At 39.3% G+C, this 23,925-nt stretch overlaps 1 protein-coding gene across 5 annotated transcripts in view; it reads left to right on the top strand.

The window, feature by feature from the left end:
* Positions 1 to 23,925, top strand: part of LOC126414267 (beta-TrCP) — a 116,865-nt gene that overhangs the window by 87,434 nt on the left and 5,506 nt on the right. The window contains exons 7-11 of one of the 5 annotated variants that reach the window (XM_050083333.1): positions 1,411 to 1,673; positions 8,054 to 8,164; positions 8,494 to 8,572; positions 9,310 to 9,497; positions 20,874 to 20,922. In XM_050083333.1, the coding sequence (XP_049939290.1) occupies positions 1,411 to 1,673; positions 8,054 to 8,164; positions 8,494 to 8,572; positions 9,310 to 9,497; positions 20,874 to 20,880 (648 nt within the window). In that variant the 3' untranslated portion in view covers positions 20,881 to 20,922. Of the gene's footprint in view, positions 1 to 1,410; positions 1,674 to 8,053; positions 8,165 to 8,493; positions 8,573 to 9,309; positions 9,498 to 9,579; positions 9,865 to 20,873; positions 20,923 to 23,925 lie in introns of those variants that run through there. The other 4 variants (XM_050083335.1, XM_050083334.1, XM_050083336.1 and 1 more) reach the window with 4 other exon arrangements.

A 23,925-nucleotide genomic window follows, 5' to 3' on the forward strand; every position in this document is an offset into this window, starting at 1 on the left:
CAATTTTATACTTTTAAATCACTGCGTTTAATAATTTGTGATGGCGAAAATGATAAGTGTGTTTCTTCTAGGAAATTTAAGGTAGTTCAATTTTGTACTGGGAAACATTGCCATTAGAAACTGTGGTTTTAGTGTTGTTCAAGAAAATATAAAGAAGTGATGCTAGGAAATGGCTGTAGAAGCGTCAGAAATGCCAAAGAAACATTATTAACTCATAACATCTTTATTCCTGCCGAGTACAATGTGGCTTGGTGATATCAACGACCTTCCCAGAGTCCTTGCTGACTCGTAGCAATGACACCAGATCCGGGCCACGCAGTCTCGCTAGCACAGCGCCGCGTGCTGTGAGGTAGCGGAGGAATGCCCTTACATCGGCCGCGCGTGGATGGCAGCGTCCGGCTTGCCGGCGGACAGCAGGTGGCTCCGGGTTGGAGTCCATGGCGCTGTCGGCACGAGAAGCGTTCTCGTAGTGCGGAGTGTACTCTATCCCACCCTGTCATCTTCCCTGCTCCTCCTGGTGGCTCATCCGCGGTGGACGGGCGGAATGGACTGCAGTTCCCCAGCGTCGTCGGCTCACCCAGTTGTGACGGCGGATGCACAGGGCCTAGGCCCCGCACGATCTCAACGACGGCTCACTGATGTGGTCAGCAATGTCCGGTGAGCGAGTCTGCCGCGATGTCTGCTAATCCTGGGTTGATGATTGACAGCGGCAGCAGAGAGGACCGGAGCCGGTACTGTCCCCTCACGTCTGCTGCTGGATGGGCTGCCTTTACTGCAACATCTCCTTAATAAAGATTACAATGTCGATCACCGAGCTGAGCGCTACGCAGCGACCCAGTACACATCTAACTGAAAGTCTAAATGCGAGTGCAAGTGCCTTGTTGCTATCAAAGCTGGCGTATTTAAAGGAAGCACGAGCGACGTCCTGACGTTATGCTCATTTGTAATGACCGCATTCGTTCCACTTAGACTGCTGATTCATCTGTCGTACTCGCCCCTTAGGTGTTCTTGCGACAGAGTTACGTGTTGTTGCGGCAGACGTACGCGAAGTTGTGAAATGCAGTACAGCTGACGCAATACCTCTGTCTTTCACTCTACGAAAGTCTCCATCTAACACACACCCGCGTGCTAAGCAATTCTCTCTCGCCTGTTGTGCGTAACCAGGCCATTGCCCCTGCATGACAACACATTCCATACATGCGCAATCATCTTAACTCTTGCCTAACCTACTGCCTCTGGCTCTCAGCATAGACAGCGAAACTTTGACAATATTCCTCGTTTCCAACTCTTTACTATTCCTCGACACTACAATGCTAATAACAAACTCATAAGTTAAATTTCTGAGGTTGCTGCATCATTCATCACTGCTTTGGTGGAGTGCTATATTCATGAAAACTTGTCTCTTTCTAGGATCGCTCCATCGCTGTTTGGGACATGACGTCTGCAACGGAAATCATGCTGAGGCGTGTGTTAGTAGGTCATAGGGCAGCTGTGAATGTTGTAGACTTTGATGAAAAATACATAGTGTCGGCTTCTGGTGACAGAACTATTAAAGTGTGGAATACATCAACGTGTGAATTTGTGCGGACTCTTAACGGTCATAAACGAGGAATTGCGTGTCTACAGTATCGAGATCATCTTGTTGTCAGTGGGAGTTCTGATAACACCATCAGGTGATGTTACTTAGATTTTGGATTTAGTTTCCTTTCTGTAGTATGTATTTCTGTCTGATTATATTTTAGTGATATTATGTGAGTATTTTCTAGTAATTGGAAAAGAGGTGTTAAGGTAGGAATGAAGGCAAAAAAACTTCAAGTAAACGTTTTTGAATTTTTTGCTTGATGCCCTTCCTCGTTATAAATCTTAAATTGCTGTGGGAGAAATTACTATTATTTCAACAGCACTATGGAAAGTGAGATTCCATGATTATTTTTCATTTTCCTGATTTGTGATAACAGTTATTCAATTTTGTGCTAAAATACATGGTTCTAAGCAGCCTGACCTTCAGTGGCATTTATGTTACCTGCATTTTCCTGCATCTCTGAGGAATGAAGATTATGATTTTGCGGTTTAATACCTTCTAATCTAGTGATTCTGTGTCAGTTCTGTTTTACTCATTTATGATAGTGACTAAAGTATGGGCCATTTACTATTAATAATCCATCTGTTGCCACAATTCTGTGCACAATTCTCAAATTCTCAGTGCAGTCTTGGTTATTATTCTTCTGCTTCGACCGCCCCGTCCCGCCGCCTCTCCCTTGCACCCTTAATTCTCACTGCAGTTAGTTTACACATAGCCTGGTCATCAGTGTAACACATTCTGTGGAAATGGTTTCGGTGTTCCACTGCTGTTACTTGTGGAACAGAAGATAGTGAAGTGGAAATATATTGTTCCATATTTGGCTCCAGTGTAGAGAGATAATTAGGTTGTCAAAATGCAATCAGCATTTCTCTGTTCAACACTGAGGAAAAAGAAAAAACTTAGTGAGTCTTGAAATTCCAGGGAGGAATTATTTTTGCCCAGTTTACTGCATGAGTTAGGAAACATTTAAACAATGTTAACGAACTTAAGATTTAATTTTTCCATTAACAGGGTGTCTTTTTATGTTTCCTTTGTAATATTATTATTGTTGCAGTCTTTGGGGAAATTAGTCAGAAATTACAGGTCTATTAAACTACTCTATAATCGCAAGCTGCAACATTGTCACGAATAAAACAGCAACCCGCTTATACAATAAGTTTCCTTTAATTTACGTATATGGTCACACTTTTTGTTAACAGATTACCATTTTCAGTCTATAATGACCATCATAATATTTGTTTTATAAAAACAGAGTCCTAATGTACTGCAGTCATAGTGGCATTGTGAAATGTTAAATGCAGAATCAGCACCTGCATCGCTCGTTTTGAACAGTACTGCTACTGACGGCAATTTGTGCATGTTTTTATATATATTTGATGATGCTGGTGCTGATTTTGTATTTAACATTTGACGTTGCCACTATGGCTGCAGTTACATTAGGACTCTTGTTTTTATAAAACAGATATTATGATGGTAATTATAGACCGAAACCGGTAATCTGTTAAAAACAAGTTTGCGACCATAGATGTAAATTAAAGGAAACTTACTTTAAATATCTTTTCAATGTGAAGGGGGTGACTCAATAAACGTTGATGAAAGTTACCAAAGATGAGCAATGCTGGCCTACCTATTAATACAAGTGAGTGAGCACTAGTGAATGGCTAGGGAATGTCACACTTGTCCACAGTGATACCGCACTCTCTCACTCACTTGCATATAGGCTGTGAATTTGCAGTGCGTGCGTGTGTGCGTAGTGTGCTTCCTTATTGCAATGTGTGGGGCAGCATGAGGCGGCTTGAACCAACACGGAAAATATCCCCTTCTTATCGACTGAGACAGCGCACACTGACAGCCAGGTGGTGGTGCCAACGGGCATAGTCTCATAGCTGCTGCTGAGATGCAAGAGAGATTCTTTGCCTGCTTGTGGTGTACTGGCTAGCAACGTTCTACACTGACAGAATTGAGACACATGTTCTGCAATCTTTCTTAAGCAAATTTACACAAGTTATTTGGTAAAAGAATTGAGTTTTATGTTGCTTGTAGCGGTAGTTTAGGTCAGCTTCATGGTGAAATGCTCGTCGTCTCACTAATGCTCCTACTTATTGCGATATTCACATTTAAGTAAGACACTGTGTGAAACTCAAAAAGCTTGCAACGAAAAATGTGGGTTGCTATGGTTTTGTGTTTGGTACATATTACACCATGTGGTGTTGCATATGAAATTTAGCTATCGTACTGAATTTGTCACAAGACCACTTTGAGAGGTGCTCTCTCTCTCTCTCTCTCTCTCTCTCTCTCTCTCTCTCTCTCTCTCTCTCTCTCTCTCTCTCTCTCTCCGTGTGTGTGTGTGTGTGTGTGTGTGTGTGTGTCAAAGGCCTTGTTGGCCAAAAGCTTACATTGTGACTTGACAGTCTTTTTGTTGTGCCTATCTGGCCTATCTGCAACTCCGCATCTGTGCTATATAGATAGTAACAACTGCTCTTTTTGTAATATTGTTACATTCCCTCCGGGATATTCCATTTTTAAAACATAACATTTTACTTCTATGTTCCTGAATACCATTGAGGTTTTCTGTAAGCTATTAACCTCTTTGTTGCCAGTAGCTTGTTTAATACAACACTGTTTAACAATTATGTTGCAATAACTACTGCAAGTCCAGTTTGTTCATATTACACTGTTTTTTGGCAAAAGAAGCAAAATTAAATGTGTCACGAGAAAAACATAGCCGTTACTCATAAATGATAATGCTTCTTCGAATGAGGAAAGGTTAACAATTCAGACAAAAATAACATGCCAGTTGTGTTGCACTTTGGCGGAATAATTTAACTTGTCTTATTTTTAATTATGAGCAGCTGAAGTGGAAATTTAGCAGTGGGTTTTCTCTCTGTTCTTCATCTGAGAAATATGAAAATAAATTGCAGAAAATGTTGTACCATCTTTCTGTTTCTATCCCCATTCAGAGTATAGTGGTGATCTTCTTCATCTTAATTGTCATTTGATGTGTTGAAGATAGAAAAGAGAGAGGCTGCATTTTTGCTGCAGAGTAAAACTGACTTGGTAAAACTCTTTTGTAACTCTGAAGCTGTGAACACAATGGCAACTTGCAGAACCTTGCCAGAAATTTGACTGTCAGATTCACTGCCGAATTAAAAGATATTTGTAGTAAGATGATTCATTGGCTCACTCTGTACATGGATAGGAATGGGAAGATGGTATGCTACTTGTTCCACTTTTTCACTTGCTAGAGTGTAGAAATATAATACTTTAGTAAGTTTCTTCCAGCTGTTCATTGCTAAAGGTAAGCTGGATTTTAGAATACCCTAGAAATTGCAATATAATGGGCAGATTTATTTTTATCTGACGTGTTACACTTTTTCACTACAGAAGTGTAAATAGTGATGAGTTTTGAGTAATGCATATGGTTCATTTATCTAGATGTCACATTAAATTTTGCCTCTTTTCCCAAACTCGTCTTGCAGTAGCTATTGCCACAGAATGTTGAAAAAGTGTCATATTAAACAAGCAATAGATGATAGGAGAGGTCAATATCTTTACAGAAGTTGTCATTGTGTTGGATAGCAGTAACAAAAGAAAAGAAATTTCACTTTTATTTTTATACTACCAAATTGTTTTTTCACTAGCTATTGATGACTTTCTAAAAAAATTCGGTAGTGGATTGAAAAGAATCTTAAAAAAGGTATACGGCTTCAGCTCTGTCGATGTAGATAAGAAAGTTCCAAATGTTAACCAAATGGCAAAATACTCACTTCCCATTTTGATACCTGGAATGGTATGAGATATAAGGTATGTAATCAATATTTCTTTCTCTTGTGCATGCATTTGGAAGTAAGCGTGCTACGTAAAACCCATTTTCTCAAGACTGGAGGTAGAACAATTCACTTTGTTAGCTAAATTTCATATGCAGTAACATAAGGTGTGTGTGTGTGTGTGTGTGTGTGTGTGTGTGTGTGTGCGCCATATTTTTCATTGCAAACTTTTAACTTCGCACAGTGTCTTACTTAAATGTGAATATTGCAATAAGTATGACCATTAGAAGATCAAGAGCATTTCACCGTGAAGTAGGTACAGTGAGCTCTGAGTACCATAATTTTTCTTTTTATTTTCTCGTGCAGATTTACGGTTTCGCAGTTTCATCAGCGACCAGCTGTAACATCCAGTATTAAAATATATCTTCAATTTTTGTTGTACGTAATCATATGCTGTGGTAATATTTGAAGAATCTCAGATATGCAGCATATACCGTATTTACTTGAATCTAAGCCGCACTTTTTTTCTGGTTTTTGTAGTCCAAAAAACCGCCTGCGGCTTAGAATCGAGTGCAAAGTAAGCGGAAGTTCTGAAAAATGTTGGTAGGTGCCGCCACAACTGACTTCCGCCGTCGATTATATGTAGCGCTGCATGGGCATGCTTTGCCGGCACAAAGATAAATACTAGCGCCAAAACCTCCGCGTCAGTAAATAAATTAAAAAAAAGGGCGGAAGACGAGCCTCCTTCTCCGCCCAGAGTTTCGACCACTGCATTTTATACATTATCCACGAAGTAAATACAAATTCCGTATTGTTCATCTTCGAATGTAGCAGCATTTCGATGTACTACAAAAATCCGACTGGCAAGACTGGGATGTTTTGTCAATATGGCCAACCCTACGTTCTGAATTTTTCCCTACCTGTGGGAAGAGATGGTTGCTAATAGGAACTTTTATGAATTGTGAATCACATACAGTATTTTCTTCGCCATAAGAATAATACAAATATAAACATTTTGCCGTGTATTCTTTCGTGTTTGCTGCTATCTCATTTAAATCCTGTCTGCCTAATAAACTACAAAACTAGGGTGAGACAACAGCAAACGCGGAAGAATATACATATAATGTCATGTTTATATTCGTATTATTCTTATGCCTAACAGTGATACAGTCAGAAATGAAGCACGGCAATTGACTCGATTTTTAAATCTAAGATGACTCTAATTTCTGTGCAGAATGTAATGTACTAAAGAGGCGTCTGCAAAGATTTTCAAACGGAGAAAAATTTTCGCTAAACTCTCGTTCAGAACGCCTTCTATCAAAAGCAGTCTATTATTTGGTTCTTGTTGATCATTATCAAAGAAAGCTGCGGTGTAAGTAACAACAAATAGCAATCTCTTGCCATTGTTTTCCTATGAATCGATTCCTCTCTTTTTTTTATTGTAAGCGGTGGTAGCGCGCACGAAAACAAGCCATGCCGCGAGCGGGTACAGGCCGTAAACACTCATCAGAATGCGACAAACAACTTATGACACAGTACAGTAATGCATTTTCAGCTTAGAGTGACGTAAACACCTATAACAAAGAGAACGGCACTTACCAGATCAAAGCAAAATAAGCAATCAATTCAAACCAGACGAGGCACGTGAAAAAGGAAAGGTACCCGTATAAATACGGACGGAACGCGTGACGCATAGCAATGGCTACCTAGTAAAGCTTAACTGCTAAGCTTACGACTCGAACCTACTGTAGCTGTATCGTCATTCATTCGACCTAAATTGTGTCTCATATTACAATGGGCCAACTTTGTTTCGATTTGGAGGTGTGGCCTAAAACTTTTCTCTCTCCTTGAATTTAGAGTCTCAAATTTCAGGTGCGGCTTGGATTCGAGAAAATTTTTTATCTTGATTCGAGTCTCATTTTTCAGGTGCGGCGTATATTCGAGTAAATACGGTACTTTTTCCATAGAAAACATGGAAACTGGACCACTACAAAGAAATTCTAATTCCAAAAAACACTCCAATGCTTGTTAGGCCCATTAGTGCTTCTGTGTTGTGACGAAGCTGTATAGAGTGGAGGCACCTATTTCCTGAAATAGTTCTTGATAATTTTGAGCATTTATTGCTAGCTTTCTTTTATAAGTCTGCCCATCTCGTAAATCCACAATGATAGTTTTCTTGAAATAAAAGTTGATATGTGTGGAATGGAGACACCGAAAAACACAAATTACATTCTTACCCATCTGGATATTATATCCTGATTCTTAACAATCTGGATATTATATTCTGGACTTTCCATTTAAATTATAATCTTAAGATTTTTGCATGTCAAAAATGTAATATTGACTTCACCACTGCCGGCCGCTGGTGGCCGAGCGGTTCTAGGCGCTTCAGTCTGGAACCATGCGACCGCTACGGTCACAGGTTCGAATCCTGCCTCGGGCATGGATGTGTGTGATGTCCTTGGGTTAGTTAGGTTTAAGTAGTTCTAAGTTCTAGCGGACTGACGACCACAGATGTTAAGTCCCATAGCGCTCAGAGCCATTTTGAACCATTTTTGAACTTCACCACTGTAACATGTAGTATGTCTTTGAGAATTGTGCTGGTGTGGATTACTGAAGTTTGACAAAAGTTTGAGATTATGAATGTATTACCTACTGTTTTTTAATTAGAACAACATCTTTTATTAAAGTATGACTGTTACAGACTTTGGGACATTGAATGTGGAGCCTGTTTACGTGTTCTTGAAGGCCACGAAGAATTGGTTAGGTGTATTAGGTTTGACAGCAAAAGGATTGTCAGCGGTGCATACGATGGGTAAGTAATAAATGCTCTGTTGTTATATACTAGGTGCATGTCAGTGTGTGTCAAAATGATTTGAATAGTGTGTGCATTGGGTCAGTGTTGGAGAAATGGTTTCTTTACTCCAGTTTCTTAAGATGATTTGATTGAGGGTTGCAATAAAAATTGTCTAATTTACTTTTATGTTGATTGGTGTGCTATGTAATGGGTAGTTTCACCATAGTTTTGTACTTGTGATTGAAATATTTATGTAACTCGTGATTATTTATTTATTTATTTTTTCACTGCATTATTACTGGAGTAAATCTAAAGTGTCAACACACTCTTTTTTTTTTTTTTCCCAGGAAAATTAAGGTCTGGGACTTGGTAGCTGCCTTAGATCCTCGTGCTCCTGCAAGTACGTTGTGCCTACGAACTCTTGTGGTAAGTTAAGCCAAGATGGCCTGCACACTGTTGAATTGTAATCATTATCCCCTCCCTCCCCTCCCCCCTCCCTCCCCTTCCCCCCTCCCCCCTCCCTCCCCCTCCCCCCCTCCCCCCCTCCCCCCTCCCTCCCCCCTTCCCCCCTCCCCCCTCCCTCACCCTCGCCCCCCCCCCCCCACACACACCTACCTTTGGTTTTGTTTATAGCCTTTGATAGCAATAATAAATTTTGGTTTCAAAAGACTGTTTTTAGGCTAAAATAGGGTTTATGGTATCCGATGTGTTACACTCTTATTTACATGGACAGAAGCACAAACATTACAGAATTTTTAAGTTGTGCCTAACTTTTGAAGAAATTAATTTGGTGAATATTGCAGCCAACTAAACTAAAAATTTAACTATTTCTGTTCCGCCAACAAATTCAATGTGTCAGAACTTGTGATTCTACATTACGTGCTGTAGGCAGTTACGTGTATAATAGTTTTTGTAAGGTCCTTGGTGGAATATAACTAATAGAGGGCATAAAAATGGTGACATTTTCAGTCTTGTGTATTTCTGAACCTTCTCATGATCTTTTCCTAGTCTTTCATTAGTGGTTTAAAGAAAATCATCTTTTGTATGTGCTCTCAATTTTAACAGAACCTTAAGTTTGCTTAGAGAATCTGTTTCTATGCAGATAAATGGCTGGTAATATATTTTAAATAACAGTTTCATTGATCTTGAGTTTTGCTTTCTAGGAACATACGGGAAGAGTCTTCCGCCTCCAGTTTGATGAGTTCCAAATTGTTAGCAGCTCTCATGACGACACCATTCTAGTATGGGATTTCCTGAACTGCAACCCGCCAGAAGGAACGCCCCAGCAGCAAACGTCTATGGTGCACGTTGACATCCGCTCTCCAACACGCACGTACACTTACATCTCAAAGTAATTATGTACAGTGATGGCTCTTCCAGACCAGGACACAATCAGGGCTGTAGTATGTTAAAATATTTTTTTTTAATTTCAGACTGTCATAATTACATGACCAAGACGTACAAAGAAAAAACTGAAATATTATATAGACATGTGTATGGTCCCAGTTGGTCTGTTCTGAATCTTAGTGATGGAGCATTGGTGCAACGTACCTGATTGGGTATATATGAATTTTTAACAGTATTGTGTGTTCAGTCAGAGGTATAACTTCCCAAGCAGACTGATTCCTTCACAGTGGCTACAAATAGAGTGAACAATCTCTTTTATTCAGAGACAGTATGTACTAATGGCATAAATGGGTATTGAACATAAACGTGGCCCCCCTCTCTGGTTCTGTGTGCACACTTCTCCTTGTTTTCACATATATATTTGTCAGTTGCTGTGTGGTCAGTTAATTTCTAGGTTGCTACTGTTATTTTGACCAAAACTCCTTAAGGTTATTTTCTTTATTGATCTCAGTAAGGTACAAAGAAACTTTCAGTGTGAGTGACAGATGTAGGAAAATTCAACCCAAAGAAGGATCAGTTTGTGGTTGATTAGGTGTAGTGCATAACACATACGAGGCCAGTGTACAGTCATGTGAAAAATGTTCCTTTTAATAGTTTGCAGAAGTAAAGATCTCCAACTTTGAAGATGCTACAAAATCAGAAGACAGAATTACTGTCCAGTACTTGTCTTTGAAAAGTGAAATATTAATACTGCTTATAGGAACACATAAAAGTACACATTATTGTAGTGTTCAGAACTACTAGTTATTTATCTTGGGGTTAAGAGACAGATAGGTTGGGGAAGGTTAAATAGGAATGGCAGGTCACTTCAGGTAGAGGGAACCCATTTTTCACACACTAGATTCTACTACATCCTGGAATAACACAAACCTCAATCAGTTACCAAATATGTTCTTGACTTGTCTAAACTGTGTCAGCTTTTAAGAATGCAAGAGTCAGATGTCATAAGCACTGTGTTGGGGACTCAGAAGAGTATTTCTTTTTAAGCTAGTTCAGAGCACCTTGTATTGTCACTAGGTAAAAGTCTCTGAGCATAATGTTTGTATTTGTGTGGTAGTCTTGTAATGAAAAGGCATGGAATTCTGCCACTGTAGACTACATTGTGCCTGTAGTAAAGCACTGTCAGGGTTTGTAAGACACTGTTTGCCTTAATCCAGCAAAATGCAAAAATGTGATGTGGAGTAAAAAAATGTTGGGTGCCACTAGGTGCAAAAACCCCAACTACAGAACCTCTGAAGCTAAGTACAGTATATGTGGAAATCCCCCAATACAATAAACAAACATCTATGTTAAATTAATCTAAAGTGAAGGATGCAAAATTTACTGAATTACTGAGATAGTAAGTTACTGAATAATGTTTACATTAAAAAACTGCAAATATGGGAACCCTAAGGGCAAATTGAATTTGGGATCTTATTATTTTTGAAAATTTATTTATGTAGTTAATATTGATGTGGGAGCAGAGTACCTGCCCTTCACTATCTTGACGTTCTTAGGGTATGCCATATTCACTTGTTGTTTTTGTAAGTGGGCTCTTGTACTGTTTTGCTTACTCCATCTGAGTTCCCTTCACATGTATGTTGGAGATTTACAATAAACATTTTGGAATATGACAATTGGTGCTAAAAAATTTCACTACTCTGAGGGGCAGGTAATTGGCTAAGTGAGGAAGTTGCTATCTATGGATACTTCTTGTTTGTGTTCATATGTGTCAGGAGCCTGAGAGGTAAACATGATTCAAAGAATTTGTCTGTGTGTGTCCTTTGCTTCTCCCTCCACAAAAATCTTTACAGTTAGTTCCCTTGTTAATGCTATGTAGAAAGTGAAGATATCGAAAGAGGTTTTTGCCACGAATATAAGAATGACTCAGTCTGCTTCATGGAATAAATATAAACAATAGTAAAGTGAATAACCTGCTGCATCAATGACAAGTATTAAATATAACATACAAAAGTAAAATTTCATAGTACTGTTTATTAAAGATTGAAATGTTACACAGCCCTGATTGTGAATGAGGAGATGTGTGTGGAATGAAGAAAACATCTTTACTAGTCTTTTGGTGATATCAGATTGCTTCATCTTGAGTATGTTCAAATGTTTCACGTTGCTTCTCTTAACTTGTATTCCCTAATTCTTCATGGGTGATTACCATTGCTGTTTTAAATATGTTGGAAACAGTCTTGTTTTACTTAAGTCTACCTTCTTTGCTGCTGATGGATTGTTGCACAAAAGTGATGTGTGTATCCATGCAGCAACAGTTATGTAATTTGTGTGAACAACACATCAAAATACTTTTTAATCTTCTTGTTGATTCTATACTTCCACATCTTGTATTAATCCTTTCTTTACCTGAAGAAGAGTGCAGAAGATAGAGTAGAGAAAGTATTAGAAGACTGATAAGCTGCAGTTGTATAAATTGCAGATAATATTGTTGGGCAATGATGTTGGTGTAGGAGAAGTGGATGTGTGAATTGGTGAATATAGAGAACATAAAGATTTCACAGTGTTAAACTCAGTAGTGGTTTCGAGGAGTAAAATAAAGTGGAAATCAACACGAGTTTAGTGTGGGAAAACTACAGTAGAAACCAAAAAGAAAGGTTCTGGAGACAGTAATAATCCTGAGCACTTAACCAGTACACAATGCATGAAAATGTAGATGTAAATCATTTAGTATAGAAGAAAAGATTTGAGACCATCCAGTTCTTAATATTCAGGCTACCAAGAGCAGAGTTTTTTGTCTATACATACTGGGTGTACATAAAGTGCAGGAACACTTTAAATTATTTATTGCACAAGAACTTAACATTATACAGTTGTCATACATATTGCATTTTGAAGAAAGACTCTGAATTTTTCTTTTTACAAACGTTCAATATGCGAACCACGAGTGACGCGGCAGACGTCAATACGGTAATCGAATTCTTGCCATACCCGTCCCTACATGGCATTGTTGACTGTGGCAGTCACTTCCCTTATTCTCTCCCAGAGCTCTGCTATACAACAGGGTAGAGGTGGTACTTACACCAGATCTTTAATGTGTCCCCACAGAAAAAAGTCACACAGATTGCGATCTGGTGATCGGGGAAGCCATTTTATGAAACAGCTGTGCCCTTCTGTAGTACAGCCGATCCATCGATGCGTCGTTGAGCTTCTGCACTACCTCCAATTTGAATGGTTTCATAGATAGTTTCTGTTGCAGGACTTTCCACACTGTCACTGGAGCCATTTAGAGTTCATGGGATGTATGACTTGCAGATTTCTTTGGATTCCTTATGACTGTCTCTCGTACACCGTCCACATTCACTTCACTTACACTGGGGCCCTTCTCTTTGCTGGGCACAAGCAACCTGTCATAACGAAATTGTTGTGCCAATAGTAAATGGCTTTCCTTGTTAGTGGCTTTTTACCATACTCCGTTCAAAACTTCGGTTGAGCAGTTGTGGCACACTTGTTTTTGTCGAACTCCAACACATCGAAATCTCGCACCGCACCTGAACTCGCCATGTTTGTGTGACTATCGGCAAATTTGCCAAACTATGTTTTGGCGGTATACATGCAAGAAAAAAACTTTCAGGGTTTCTCTTCAAAATGACTTATGTATGATATCTGTAAAATGTTTCATTCTTGTGCAATAAGTAATTGAAAGTGTTCCTGGACTTACGTACACCATGTATAAGATGATGAAAACAATGTGCCATGCAAAAGAAAGATTAAATTAGTAATGTGGACTGAATAGAGGAAGGAAGCAGTAGATAGCGATAGGGGTTCAGTTCATTGTGACACTGGTGGAGATGTTCAACTTGTCTAATGGGTTAATTGGAAGCACTTTCTTGAGTCATTTTAGTATTATGGATTTTCATCACCGTAGTGCAACTAAAACTGCTGAGGAGATGCAAAGAAAAGCTATGTGATTTGTACCATGGTTTTCTAAACTAACTGCTCATTAATGCAAACATAGCCAGAAGGTGACAGAAGAATACAAAGCCCATAGATTAAAATTTCAGTGCGTTTGTGAATTGAACCACTGTGCCCTGCTTCCTCAAGTTCCTTGTTGGTCTGTTTGAATTGGAGCAACATTAAAAGAAATTGTCCATTGGTTGTTATTTGCAAGGAGTGATCCTCATATTACTATCTGGTCATGAGGATTTAATCACTGGAAGTGAATGCTACTGGTTTTCTTAACCAAAAATGGTGGGCTATTTTCTTCCTTTCTCGTCCAATCCGAGCTTTTGCCCCCTCAAATTATGTATACAATAAATTAATTCTGACCTTCCTTCCATCCCTGGAACTGCAACAGTAAAGATTGTTAGACTTTTTTCCCCCTTCATTATGGAAGAGTCCATCAAGATACTGAGTAATGTAATGGAAGGCACTTTGAAGATCTTTTGCTTAGTTGTTACCTTCCATTTTAGTCTTTAAAAAGCAGTACTACTGACATGGAAACTTGCAGACATTTGATTGGGAGAAGATGGATGCATTTATGTTCAGTGGAAGAAGTTCATCTTCTGCAACATTGCACTAAACTTGATAAATGGGAAGTTCTCTTTGAAGATACACAATTTTTGTGTGTATTGTTGTAGTGTTTACAAAAGTTGTAGTTCTCTGAAGTCTGTCCAAACAAGAGACAAAAGGTCCTTGTTGCGAATATTGCATCCATAGAAAGTTACTCATGGTTTCTGATTCATAAGGTTACATCTTGTGATTTTTTAAAATGAAGTTTTCAGAGCCATTTTTGTGAATTTTAGGTTGTGACAGAGATGTTACGGAGTTGTAATCCCTTCTTTTTTTATTCATTCTTCTTACACATTAAGGAAGTCCATCACTGGAAATTTTACTAGCATTATTACATCAAACATATGGTGCTGGGTATACATAATTTTAATTTTAGGATCTACTCAGTGCTGTTACCAATGTCAAAATACTCAAAATATAAAATTTAATTAACATATTGCATGATCTCATTGTGAATATTGATGGGAAGATTTCCTTAACATTTGTCGAATTTGTGTTCCAACTATCTTTATGTAAAAACCAACTTTCTGCTTAGCAGATGATTAAATTCAGTACAATCAGAAAAATTCAGTGCTAGCAAGTGTCGACACATATAAACTTAAATTTCATGAAGTGAAGTGTTTTGTGGAAATGTAGAAACAATAATAAAATATCAGTTACTAACGAGCAGTTTCCAAGTACAATGATTCTAGTGGTGAGGTTAACATTTAGGTATCATTTTTTATGCATTACCTCATTTTAAGCAAGTTTGCAGAGTCTTCCCTCAAAAAGGTCAAAGTTAATTTCTTCTACCTTCCTCCCCAAATCGGATGACTCCTTTCTCTCATGAGCAAGTTGTTCATGAGATTTCAATGATTCTATTAATATATTCCTCATGAACTAATAAGGCTAAGCATAAACCCCCCCTCCGGTCCCCACATTAATACTATGTGTCTGATAAAATCCAGACTCAGACTCGGTCACAGTGATGCTTCTCCAAACATTGTCACTTCATAACTCCCGATACGAAGCTATATTGCTTCCTTCACCATTGTTAAAGGTTGTTGATTTTGATCCATATTTATTTAAACACTAGATATCTGCATATCTTTAAAAGTTCCGTAACTATTTTGACAATAATATGCGTTTGATGAAAGTGGGAAGAGGGAATACTGAGAACTGTAAGGGAAGTCAGTAGTACATAAAAGGCAGTAACAGTATTGTGAGGCAGAGTAAAAAATCTTAAAATTTATAATATTTGTATGAGATTAGTGATTTTTAGGTAATACAGGTGTACAGGATAAATTGTACACCATTTTGGGAGATGGCTGGTTGGTGACTGGTTATCCTGCATGGCTTTGGCCCTTTATGGCTTACTTAAGCTTTGTTTTCCTAGGTGCAGAAATTTATCATAGTTTCTGTGGAGTACACTTGCATCTTAAGCTGTCTGTTATTGGCTGCAGGACACTGTATGAAATGATTTCCTAGGCAGGGGGCAGTGCACATTAGAACGTGAAAAAAGAAAGTGGTATTTCTGATTTGGCAACTGTACATTGTAGAATTAAATGAGAACTACCTTCTGATGCATTTTTCTAATTCAGAAAAAGCTTTTAAGAAAAGTTGGTTGCTTTTTCACAATACTCAGTGTTTATCATGCCACATCTCCTAAATATTGTGTTGTTAAAAAGCATAATTTTATAGTTGACCTCAGTGGTACATGTTGATGACATGTACAAACCTCCTGGCCAAAAGTCAGTAACTGTGAAGCAATAAATTAAAATGTCACAGATGATTTGGAATTTTTAGCAAACCAGCATCTGAAATGTAGTAAGTGACGAACTTTCTCCCTTTACACTTTCCGTGGGGCGGGAGCGAACGGTCAAAGTGAGAAGTAGTTTTGGAAAGGTTTTAATTCATTTTTACAGTTAGTTGGAAGTTGATGGGTGCTACAGCTTACCCTAGCCAAGAGCAGTATTTGTGGTTCGTTGGTGTGATGAGAGTTCGTTCCATTAAGAGGTACATTTTGCTATTATAGGAGCAGTGCAATGAGACAGTAGTGGTAGAGACAGCCAAGGTAAAACATGTAGTGTTGTGCTACATGTAAAAATCTGTTAATTTTGGTACTCTGAAAGTACATGGAAGTTACGGAAGAGAACGATGACTGTATGTTATTGGGAAGAGTACCCAGGAAGTGCAAAGCGGTCTGAAAAATGTTCTTACATCGTGAAGAACAACAAGCGTATAATGTTTTAGTAACAAAACAGTTGTTCAATTAGGCAGAACACTGCCAGTTCCCAATGCCTTATAATGCAAGTGTATCAGAAATTAATGGACTGTCAGAGGACAACATGACGACCTTCTTTGGTGTCAGTGCTTTCGCCAAAGCTGAGGGATTCACTATATCTGTGATTACGAGCTCAGTACAAATACATTTAGAAATGTATTACATTGGACATAATCAAAGACATTTCATCTTGCATGTTCCATTCATTTTTCTTCTGATATCTGCCCAATTAACTCCTCTTGAATTTAGTTTTTCAACATGTCAGCCATGTTCCACAAAATATGCTGTTCACATGCCAACTCGACAAGATGCTCATCCTTGGAGGCAGAGAAGCAGCCATTCAACGTACACTACTGGCCATTAAAATTGCTACACCACGAAGATGATGTGCTACAGGCACGAAATTTAACAGACACGAAGATGATGCTGTGATATGCAAATGATTAGCTTTTCAGAGCATTCATACAACATTGACGCCGGTGGCGACACCTACAACATGCTGACATGAGGAATGTTTCCAACCGATTTCTCATACGCAAACAGCAGTTGACCGGCATTGCCTGGTGAAACGTTGCGATGCCTCGTGTAAGGAGGAGAAATGCGTACCATCACATTTCCAACTTTGATAAAAGTCGGATTGTAGCCTATTGCATTTGCGGTTTATCATATCATGACATTGCTGCTCACGTCGGTCGAGATCCAATGACTGTCAGCAGAATATGGAATCGGTGGGTTCAGGAGGGTAATACGTAACCGTGCTGGATCCCAACGGCCTTGTATCACTAGCATTCGAGATGACAGGCATCTTATCCACATGGCTGTAATGGATTGTGCAGCCATGTCTCGATCCCTGAGTCAACAGATGGGGACGTTTGCAAGACAATAACCATCTGCACGAACAGTTAGATGACGTTTGCAGCAGCATGGACCATCAGCTCGGAGACCATGGCTGCGGTTACCCTTGAACTGCATCACAGACAGGAGCGACTGCGATGGTGTACTCAACAACGAACCTGGGTGCACGAATGGCAAAACGTCATTTTTTCGGATGAATCCAGGTTCTGTTCACAGCATCACGATGGTCACATCCGTGTTGGCGACATCGCGGTGAACGCACATTGGTAGCGAGTATTCATCATCGCCATGCTGGCGTGTCACCCGGCGTGATGGTATGGGGTGCCGTTGGTTACACGTCTCGGTCACCTCTTGTTTGCACTGACGGCACTTTGAACAGTGGACGTTACAATCCAGATATGTTATGACCCGTGGCTCTACCCTTCATTCGATCCCTGCGAAACCCTACATTTCAGCAGGATAATGCACAACTGCATGTTGCAGGTCCTGTACGGGCCTTTCTGGATGCAGAAAATGTTAGACTGCTATTCTGGCCAGCACATTCCGCAGATCTCCCACCAATTGAAAACATCTGGTCAATGGTGGCCAAGCAACTGGCTCGTCACAATACGCCAGTCACTACTCTTGAACTGTGGTATCATGTTGAAGCTGCATGGGCAGCTGTACCTGTACACGCCATCCAAGCTCTGTTTGACTCAATGCCCAGGCATATCAAGGCCGTTATTATGGCCAGAGTTGGTTGTTCGGGGTACTGTTTTCTCAGGATCTATGCACCCAAATTGCGTGAAAATGTAATCACATGTCGGTACATGTCAGTTTTAGTATAATATATTTGTCCAATGAATACCCGTTTATCATCTGCATTTCTTCTTGGTGTAGCAATTTTAATGGCCAGTAGTGTAACTGGTGATTGTTTCAGTAATTAGGTCAGGAGAATTACCTCCTATCTTACTGCCTGTAAGCATGAAACAGATAGTGCACCTGTTGCCTAGTAGTTTGCTGCTGCTGTTAGACTTTCTCCAGTCCTCCAACCAAGCAAATTGCTGCGACGTGCAGGACAGATACCTCCCAAAGCAAGCAAGCTTGCAATCATTTCCCACAGGTAGAGCCCACAAAGCACTGTGTTGTCTGCATCCTAGGAAAACGGTCTATGTTTGCACTGTGCAAGTGGGGAACGAAGTCTCGCCCTTTTTTATGCTGAATTACAGGCTCGTATCACTAACATCAATTTGCAGTAGGGTTTTGGAACATACACTGTATTTGAACATTATGAAGTACCACAAAGAAAAAGATTTATTGACACAGTCATCACGCATTCAGGAAATATTGTTCTTGCAAAACACAACTAGCTCTTTATACTCGTGAAGTAATGAGTGCTATTGACAGAGGATGTAAAATTGATTCCATATTTTTAGATTTCCAGAAGGCTTTCAACACTGTTCCTCACAAGCAGTTTTCTAACCAAACTGCATGCCTATGGAATATTGCCTCAGTTGTGCGACTGGATTCGCGATTTCCTGTCAGAAAGATTACAGTTTGTAATAATAGTCAGAAACTCGTGGAATAAAACAGAAGTAATATCCGGCGTTCTCCAAGGAAGTGTTGGAGGCCCTCCATTGTTCCTGATCTGCATCAGGTGGGAGTGATAGATGACATCGACAAACTACAAAGAAGGGCAGCTCGTTTTGTATTATTGCGAAATAGGGGAGATAGTGCCACAGACTTGATATGTCAATTTGAGTGGGAATCATTAAAACAAAGGCGTTTTTCATTGCGACGGGATCTTCTCATGAAATTTCAATCACCAGTTTTCTCCTCCGCTTGCGAAAACATTCTGTTGGCACTCACCTACAAAGGGAGAAATGATCATCACGATAAAATAAGAGAAATCAGGGCTCGCACAGAAAAATTGAAGTGCTTGTTTTTCCTGCACACCGTTAGATAGTGGAACGGTAGAGAGACAGCTTGAAGGTGGTTCATTGAACCCTCTGCCAGGCACTTTATTGTGAATAGCAGAATAAGCACATAGATGCAGATGTAGACGTAGCATGTTGCAGGGTTGGCGTGGTCCAGCACATCATTGACTTGAAATACAGCATTATGCAAGGCTAGTTGGTGGTGTCTATGAAACAACTGGATAATAGCCACATTCATAGTTTGTATTTATACAGTCCAAGAAGACTTTTGGTGAGGTGGCTGATGGATATTGTTGAATCAGTAAATCAAAATGCATTGACTTGAATGCTTTGTGGTAACTATCACCTTCAGCTAGCATAACATATTAATAAATATGAGGGTGAATTAGTGCAAACCTTGAAAGTGCAATAAAAATCAAAAGTTTTCCTATTGATTTGTCAGTTGACAGCCTGTTGTTGTATCACAACGGAAAAGGAAGCTGTTTTAGTTCAAAAATGACAATCCCATTGTTGAATTGCACCACATTGGAACAGCAATTGGTGATAAGTTTTCTTTGAATTGTGAAGCTGTTAAACTTGTGGAAATTCATAGCAAGATGAAAGCACAGTACAATGATTCATAAATTTCCCTGCAGCAAGCATTACAGTAGTGCAGATAGCTTCAGGCATAACTTCTGTGTAAGATGCTCTGCACCTGGGTCTAGTCCACCATGAAGTGACGTATGAAAAGATTGCTGCAGTGCAAGAGTTAGTTAAGGAAAATGGTGTATGGCTGTCGGTGAAATAGCCACTATTTTGGATATAAGTGTTAGTCAGCAAATAATATTATCCATGATGCGTTACATTTCAATAATGTATCCACAAGATAGGTGCCACATCACTTGACTGTTGAACTGAGAGATCATTGTGTCCATGCATTTCTAGGTCAGAGGTAATGGATTTGTGGACAGAATTGTTACTGAGATGAAATCTAGGATCTCTATCACCAGTCTGAAACTAAAAGATCAAACAAGGAATAGAGCCAAAGCTCTTAACCCCTGCAGTCCACTAAAATAAATCCACACTCAACTGTTGGTAGAGGAAATCACATTCTCTCTTTTTCAGATCCAAAAGTGATAATTTTGGAAATTTACATTGAAATGGGAGTAAGAATGACCAGTAATTAAACTCAAATACACTACAAAGTCACCTCTGCCTTGCATCTTGGAGTAAACAGTGAGGATTTATGAGTATTATGTAGGCTTACTTACACTTAATACAATACAGTTTTCACCTCTTAGAAATACTCAAGAGAACTTCAAATGATGTGACGTTGAAAGGTGGTGTGCAGCAGTGATTGAAGGAGAGAGAGAGAGAGAGAGAGAGAGAGAGAGAGAGAGAGAGAGAGAGAGAGAGGGGGGGGGGGAGGAAAGAAAAAAAAAGTTTGAAAAAACACAACTGTACTGGGTTGCAGCAAACAGATATGCAATTGAGAAGTATGATTATCCTAACATTTTGTTGAACTTACGATTCTTCGTATTTGTAATTAGTTACTTTGTTTGAACACCCAGATCAGTTTTCCAGGCCCTTCACAATCCCCAACACATGCTCCCTCCCTCCCTCCTCTCCCCTCTCTCTCTCTCTCTCTGTCTCTGCTCTCTACCTGTTTGTAATATGGAGGAGATAGAAAATTACAACATTTCCACAAAGCACAACTTTTGTAATATTGACCAGAGCATGTATTTTTAAGTAAGGAAGATATGTTTGTGTAATGTGTTTCTTTTTTCTCTTACAGCTTTTGAGTGACGTTCCTTCAGTGTAACTGATTTCCTCTGTGATAAACGGTAAGAATAAAACTTGCTGCACATTTGAGAATGTAATTTAAAATTTTGAATTGATGTTATGTCATAAGTATCAGTTGTTATTTAGCATAATGTGTTTCAAGACGCTTAGTAATGTGGGTTAGTATTTTGTAACATTTAGCAGATATTAGTAGGAAATAACTTCTTGCATGAGAAAATTAGTCGTGAAAGTACAATTTACCCCTTTGAAAAAAACCTACTCACAATAACATTGTTCTCTGACATGGAAATAACACTGAAATTTTTAATGTTGGAATTATAAGCACATAATTTAAGAGTAAAGGAGACCACTCACAGAACAATAGAAGCACTGAGTTGCTGACAAGCATACACACAAGAGGAAGGAAACTTGCTAACTTTTGGAATAGAGCCTTTGTTGAGCTAGAACACTAAAAAATGTGTGTGGATCGTATATCCATGAAAGACCCAGGTGCAGGACCTGTCCAATCCACCCAACCAGCACTTCCTATTCCAGTCCTATCTCTGGCTTGTCCTTGCCCATCAGAGGCAGGGCCACCTTTGAAAGCAGCTATGTCGTATACCAACTTTGCCATAATCACTGCACAGGGTTTTATGATAGTATGGCAGCCAACCAGCTGCCCTCCAAAATTAATGGCCATTGCCAAACTGTGGCCAAGAATAAAATTGACAACCTAGTGGCACAACATGCTAGATTTCAATGGCTGCTTCAAATCAAGGCTAAATGGGTTCTTCACTCCACAACCGGCTTTTATGAACTTTGCAGATGGGGGAGTTATGCTTGAAACGCATTGTTCACCCCCTTGACTTTCCGGGCCTCAAAATCTTTGTTAACTCACTGTTTTGATACCTTACACCCAACACTTTTCCCCTTTCTCAGTCCTCTCACCTCTTCCAAAACAGTGCCCCACGTCACCTTCATTGTGTTCTACACCCCACCACCTTCGGTACCTGTGCACCACATGCCTAGCCTGTGAATGTGCCACCCCTCCCTCCCCACATTCCTAGCATGCACGCCTACTGCCTTCCTTGGAGCTGCTAACTACCCAACCATCCCCAAACTCTCTTCCTGCCTCCTGCCACTCTTTCCCCTCTACCCACCAAACCAGAACAACTCCCAGTCATATCCTAGTCCACCTGCCAAAATGCAATCCTGGCATAAGTGTGTTCAGCCAGCATGATGAAGGATCATAAGTGTGGGTGGGTAGATGGGTGTGCACGCTCTATTTTCAACAAAGGATTTATTCTCAATGACTCAACACTACTTCTTTTTGGTGAGAAGTATTCTTTATTCCTAAATTATTTAAATTCTGCTGGAATTATGCAATCGCACTGAGTTAAGTCCGTAGCTTCTGCAGCTGAATGTAAACAGAACATAGGAAGAGTAGTCATACAAAATTGGTTGATGGGAATGGAGGCCAGACATATGAATATAACAGAAAATTAAAGGCTTCTTTAATTAAAGACTTTGAGTTAGTGAACGTCTGTCTGTTTCTCTCAGTTTTTCTGTTAAGACTTACGTCTGTTCCGTGTGAGGTTTCAAGAAATCAACTATGTGTACAGACACATACACTGTAACATCTCTGGACTTATACACTTCAGAATTTGCATGGATTTTCGTAATTTTCATTGCTCATAGTGTTAGTGTCGCTAAAGTAATAATGTCTTTGGTAGGATTCCCAGACGCGTTATTTGCTTTTAATTATTTCAGATTTTGATGGTTTATTTTCTTATTGTGTGTAAACAGACAGTAACTTGGGGGAGATAACTAGTGATTTCTTTCCTGGTCTCTTAAACAGTAGCATATCCTCAATCCGTATCAGTGCCTGGTAAACTGGAAAGTCTGAGAATAATTGACCACAAAACTACTTCTATATAACTTTTTTAGTGTTTGTAATATTAACTATGCTATTAGCAAACATTTCATGGCATTTGGTATGCATATATTTGTTACTGTTGCCCAGAAACAATCCTGTTATGCCAGCAAGGCAGTAGTATTGCACTACAGAAGCAAATCCATACACACTGGGCATAGATATTTCATCTGTCATGTGTTCACTGATTAGCTTAATGTTTTCTGCTACGTGATAAAAATAAATATTCAATATAGTGACTTATTCACTAGTTTTTAGTAAAAATTGTCAGAATCTTCATGATGACCTGTGCTTCTTGGCATAATTCAAGTAGTATTCCTGTTTTGAGATAAATAAGAATTTTTGCAGCCAAGATTGCATGTTGAAATATTTTTATATCCTCAGTGACTGTTTTCAACAGTCTGTAGTCTTCAAATCAACAGTATACCACAAGAAAAACATTACTGTGACGATCTGCATAAAAGGACAACTTGTATAAAAGTAGAAAAGCATAGTAACCAAATCACAATATTTTATTACACACCTACTGGAGATATTACTGTGTATGAATCTCGCAACCATAATGAAAGCATGCTCTATTTACAAAACACAGGCCTACATTGGCTTGTCAAATACATAAGAGAGTAGAAAAGTCCATAGCACCATCAATGTGCTGTGCTGTGGAGTGGAGACAATTTAATCATTTGAGCCATCACAGCTACGGCCCTTCAGGAAATACTAAGCAAGCCTGCAGCAGAAGCATTTATAGGCAGTTATGTGCTTGGACAACTGGTGGTGAGCCATTACATAGATTATTAAATATTCTTAGAAATACAACAATGTACTCACTAGAAACATTGACATAGGAATGGTGGGTATACACTGAAGAGCCAGAGAAACTGGTACACCTGTCAAATATCGTGTAGTGCCGCAACCTGACATGACATTAACTTGACTAATGTCTGAACTAGTGCTGGAGGGAATTGACATCATGAATCCTGCAGGGCTGTTCATAAATCAGTAAGAGTATGAGGGGGTGGTGTTCTCTTCCGAACAGCACATTGTAGTGCATGCCAGATATGCTCAATAAAGTTCATGTCTGGGGATTTTGGTGGCCACTGGAAGTGTTTAAACTCAGAAGAGTGTTCCTGGA

Source organism: Schistocerca serialis, chromosome 1, assembly GCF_023864345.2.
Source record: "Schistocerca serialis cubense isolate TAMUIC-IGC-003099 chromosome 1, iqSchSeri2.2, whole genome shotgun sequence".
NCBI classification, from domain to species: Eukaryota; Metazoa; Arthropoda; class Insecta; order Orthoptera; family Acrididae; genus Schistocerca; species Schistocerca serialis.